General features: G+C 35.9%; 1 protein-coding gene across 1 annotated transcript; it reads right to left on the reverse strand.

Moving 5' to 3' along the window:
• Window positions 1-3,968: 3,968 nt before the first annotated feature.
• LOC145682106 (uncharacterized) lies at window positions 3,969-4,409 on the reverse strand. Its single transcript, XM_081753701.1, has one exon. The coding sequence runs from the start codon at window positions 4,407-4,409 to the stop codon at window positions 3,969-3,971; it is 441 nt and encodes a 146-aa protein (XP_081609827.1).
• Between the last annotated feature and the right edge of the window lie 1,076 nt (window positions 4,410-5,485).

Genomic DNA, 5,485 nt, shown 5'->3' on the forward strand with positions numbered 1-5,485 from the left:
TGATACATGAAGTTCTCTAAGTCTGTGGCCGAAATCAATGATTTCTCCAAACATGCAATTAATTCCTTTAGAGAATAACTTTAGAGGAATTAAGAATTCCATCGTAAATTTGCGTTACATTGCTCTAATTAAATTCAAAATTGGGTCAACAACATTTTCACACTACTTCCGAATTTTAGAACCTGGAGAATTCTTGCCTTTATTCGGAGAAGATATTTTAAATCGTTTAAAAGCCAAAATTGAAAAAGAATGAAAATGAAATGAAATCTTTTAGTTTTACGTCCCACGGTTACGCCGATTAGGCTAAAGGAGACGGTGATTATGAGAAATGAAGGAAGGAAGTTGGAGGAAACGGGAGAACCCCGAGAAAACCCACGAGCGCGGTGTTTGTCCACCACAAAGTCCACACGGCGCGTGCTGGGATCGAACCAGGGACCCCAGGCACCGGAGGTGAACTCTACCACTGAGCCATAGCGCAAAGCCAAAATTGAATTACAAAGTAATACATTGTCGGTGTAGAGGAAGCCACGGAATCCGCGGTATCCAACTGAAGTTAATGCTCAGGAAGAACTATTGGCAAGTGCGATTCATTCAATAAAACAACATACGTCTTCTGAAGTATTCACCACTCGCAAAGTTACCATCCTAGATAGGTCACATTTCTTTCTTCCTATTAATACCAAGAATCGGAAAATGGATACGGAGTATTTCATTGTTTCTCCACTAGAGAATTTATTATACAAATACAGATTCCAGACTTTATCTACCAAACTACCAAGAAACAATAGCCTACTGCTGATATCTAACCCGACTAACAGGCCAGTAACTTTAGCGGAAAATACACCGATAGCATATGTTGAGAACGATTTGCAAGAAGTCGATATACACGGGGATCAACAATTAGACAAACCAAATGACGAAACATTTTATAGATCTGATCAAGAAGTAGAGGTTAGACTGGACGAAACTAAATCGCTCTTTGACATTAAATCATTTGACATAAGCCCGGACCTATCAGATGAACAGAAAAAAAGGCTGTACATAATTTTATTTTTAAACACAGAGATGTCTTTTCATATTCAACGAAAGACATAGGATGTTTTCGTGGCTACGTTCATAAAAAACGGATCGATAAAGGGGCTTCTTTTCATCAGAGGTCACCTCCTATTCCTTTCAGGCCGAGACCGCAAATTGATCTAGAAATTAAGCAGCTATTAGAAACTAATATTATTAAAGAAAGCAGTGATAGTTTGTTTTCGTCGTCACTTCTCAGAGTGCGCAAATAAAACACTTCAGAATTTCGCTTAGTTTTGAATTTAAAGGGATGCAATAAATTTACAAAATATTGCTAAAACCTTAAAAATAGGTTTGCAAAATAGCTTAGAATTAGAAATATGGGAGTAGAATTTTAAAGATAAAATTTGATAACACAGAAATAATTTAAAATAAGAATTTAATGAACTAATCTTGAATAACTGAATAACTACAGAGCATGATGTGGACTGGTATGACTTAAAGACTAGAGAAGACAATGCATAATTACTTATTTTTGGTAACGATGACGAGCAGAATCTCTGATGAACAGAATGACGGAGTGACAAAAACTAATTATGAATAATTTGACTCGCAGAGTTTCGAAGTCAAAATAGAACTTCTCCTACCCGGAAGAGAATTCGGTAGTATTTATATGATTTTTCCGTCATGTCAACATTTTTGCACATTCTTTTTGAGTTTTCCTAGTTTTAGAAGTCACAGCCGGTTATTTGTATTGTAGAAGTTAAAGCACTCTAAATTTTCCATTCGATTATAAATCCTAAAGAATATTTAAACTGCCTCCACTTTATACATTGCCTGTTTTATACACATTTTAAAATTCAATTAAATATTTTGTTTCATTACATTGTAATACACAATAATATCTTAGCATACCATTCCAGTCCACAGAAGATATTTTACATACCCTTAGGGACAAATCTTGCATTTCAAGCATTGACATAAAGTTTAGTTTTTTCAGCTATTATTGCACCCTAAAAGAAAAAAGACATAACTTAATCATATTAGGAAACCGTATTAATTTCAACGCTGCGTGATGGGTCGTTGCTTTAGGAGGGTTTATCACCTCGTATTATTGCATTTGCGGATGACCTCATAATAGGGAGCAAAAACTGGAAACAGCAATCGGATTTTTAATTACTTTTTAAGAGGCTAAGATAACACGATTTTAGAGTTAACCCAAACAAGGCCCATGTGTTATACTCAGAACTGGATGTACTAGAATTTACAGTTAGTGGCAAAAAAATCAAAATTTCTCCCAAAATTGCCAATGAAATACGGAATTTTAAGAAAGTAACTTCTAAGCGGTCTTTAAACTGTTTTCTTGGACTCTGCTCTTATATGAGAGCATACATCAAACATTTTACGGAGAAAGTGGAGCCATTTCAAGTTCTTTTGGAAAAGAATTCAAAATTCAAGTGGACAACACAACATTACGAGTTATTTGAGAAACTTAAAACAGATATCATCCAGGCCCAATCCTTATTTCATTTCGACTCATCTTTGGAAATTCGTTTATATTCACATGCATCATCAGTCTCAGCCGGGGGAATTTTAGCTTGCTATAACCCTAAAACTAACCAGGAACATGTCGTTTCCTATTGCAGTCGGCGTTTCACTAAAAGCGAACGTAAGGCAGAAAGAATTATATGCCTTAATAAACGTCCTTAGAAAATTTCGATGTTTTCTACTAAATAGAATATTCAAATAAAACACAGTTCTGACCAGAGCAGAATAAAATATATTAAAAACTATACTTACAATGTGTTACAGTTTCAAGGACCTAACGTCCTCTTCATCAGACACATACACTGAGAAAGGACAGGTGACAGCAGATCTAATATGCACGAGAAAGTAAAAGGCCACACCCTTTTCTTCTCTCTCATTGTTCGGAGGGAACCAATGAGGATAAGGCAATTCCGCGCCAACAGAAAAATATAAAGAGCCCTTTCACTTTTTCTAACAGTTCTTTAATCAGTTGACATACAAAGAAAAGTAAATTACAAATAAAAAATATTAAATAAGAAAAATAAATAACTATATATATATATATATATATATATATATATATATATATATAAATTTTTTAAATAAATAAATAAATATTAATAGCCTATATGCAGTTTTCTTGTTCCTTTTCTATCACATCCAACATTTTCTCCCATTGCTCGTGTATATTCATACCGCTTGTTCAATTCATTAAGTTCTCCTCTTGTTCTCTCTTTATTCTTCTAGGCTCTTTCCACTTTCTAATAATCTTCCTCTTCTCTCTCTCTCTCTCTCTCTAAACCCCTAGCCCCCTCTCAGTCTATTTTATGTCCTGTTTCCTTCACATGTTTGTATATAGCGTTATTATCTCTTTTCAGTCTAATATCATCCCTATGTTGTTTTAATCTGTCCATAAGCCTTTTCCCCGTCTCCCCTATGTATTTCATGTCACACTCACTACACTTCACTTCATTTATCGCTCCTTCTTCCTGCTCCTCTATATGATTTTCCTTCCTTTTCCTTTTCTTCCTTATGCACTTCAACAAAGTTTCTCCTCCTTTTTTTATAAGTCTTCACATCACCTTTTCTTAATAACTTATTCAGCACTTCGGTTTTTTCGCCTATGCTCTGAATTCCATACCACTTCTTGTCTTCCTCGTCTTTCCTATCCATATTATCTTCTTTTCTCTTTCTCCTAAACTCCTCTCTCCTATATCCATTATTGTTCAATTGTTTGTAGAATTTTTCCAAATCTTTTTTCTTTCCCTCTTCCTCGCTGTTGATGTTGTCTATCTTCCTTTCCATGTTCCTAATAAAATTCTTCTTAGTTGCTTTGTCTACATCACTTCTCCAGTGACAATAAATACCTGCCCAACACGATTTCTGATACCAACTGGTAGTCGCTTTCTCACCTTCCTTCTCTATCTTCATATCATGAAATTGATAGATAAATTTTCTTCAACTTCTAATTCTAACCTTATGCCTTTCTCTTGGTCTTCTATACTTTCAACATATTTCTCCAGTTGATTTCTATTCCCTGTCCATATGCCCAAACAATCATCAACATACCTGCAATAGAACAGTAACTTTCCTCCTGCTTGCTCTGTGACTTTTTTCTCCCACTTGTTTATTACTATTTCCGCTAGAACTGGACTCAGCTTGGATCCAATGCTTAAACCTTCTTTTATCTTCACTAGTCTTTCTCCAATTATGCAATAGCTATTTTCCCACAAAGTCTTAAGCGCTCTTATGACTTTCTCTTTTTTCCACTGACGTATAACTTTCCCTTCCATCTCCTCTTCTATTGCCTTTATGACACAATCCCTGCTTATACTGGTGAACATGGCTTTAACATCTATGCTAAACATTAACACCTTCTCCTGATTCCACTTAATCTCATCTATCCTCTTCCTCAATTCTTCACTCAGTTCTTCACTCTGCATGTCTTTCGTCCTTCTCTGATGTCGTCCATTATCTCTCTTAATTTCTCCTCTACTGGTTTAAAATAGTTACCTCTGCAGTCCAGTACTGGTCTTAGCTTCACTTCCTTCTTATGTATTTTAGGAAAACCTTTCATGACAGGAATCCTTCCTTTTTCGTTGATCATCTTTTTAATCCCCGCCTTTTTCCCTTCTTGTACTATCTTTTTCAACACTTCATCTTTTATGTCCTTGTTACCGACTTCCTCATATGTCTGATCACATAACTCCCCTAGCTTCTCCTGGTACCATCCTTTCTCCATTACTACCAACGCGCCTCCTTTGTCCGCGTGTTCCACTACGATATCCTTTCTTTTCGTTAATCTTTTCAGTCATTCCTTCTCTTCTTTCCTTAACTTACTCTCCTTCTTGTTCATATTCTGCCTAACAATCGACAATGCTTTTCTCCTTACTCTCTCTCTCGTCCTTATCCTTTATGTCTATAATGTCTTGTTCTACTGTGTTGGTGAAAATTCAAGTTATTTAATGACGATAAGTCCCTGATTTCTTTGAACACTTAGCCCGACAAATTAGGAAAATTCACTCCTCACAATATATTCTTAGTAGACTATAGTTTTGAAATTCATATTAAAAGTTTACTACATCCTGCAGATATTTTAGTCATCTAGAAGAAACCAAGATGTACAACGTGACAAAAAGCACGAAAGTGATAGCATTTCTGACACGAAGGACGCTAAAGCTTTTCCTCCTCACTCATTGGAACAGGGCCAGCAAATTGACCAACCCGTAACACTGCCCAATTTGGTTAAAGACCAAAGGAAGGACACTACACGTTTGGATATTGCCACTGTTCTAGAAAACAAGGAATCTAACAAAATGTCAACACTCCGTGCAAGTCCTCTTTACCAGTTTTCTGGTGACCCTCCTACTGTTTGCTTCGGAACAATAGGAGTAACTTTACCCCAGGCCTCTATTCTGCATCCGTACTCTTGACATTTCCTTTC

The sequence above is a fragment of the Thermobia domestica genome, chromosome 3, assembly GCF_964235325.1.
Source record: "Thermobia domestica chromosome 3, izTheDome1.hap1.1, whole genome shotgun sequence".
NCBI lineage: Eukaryota > Metazoa > Arthropoda > Insecta > Zygentoma > Lepismatidae > Thermobia > Thermobia domestica.

What these genes read in the sequence shown, in the direction of transcription:
- LOC145682106 (XM_081753701.1), bottom strand. Translation starts at nt 4,409, where the DNA reads ATGTTTAGCATAGATGTTAAAGCCATGTTCACCAGTATAAGCAGGGAT.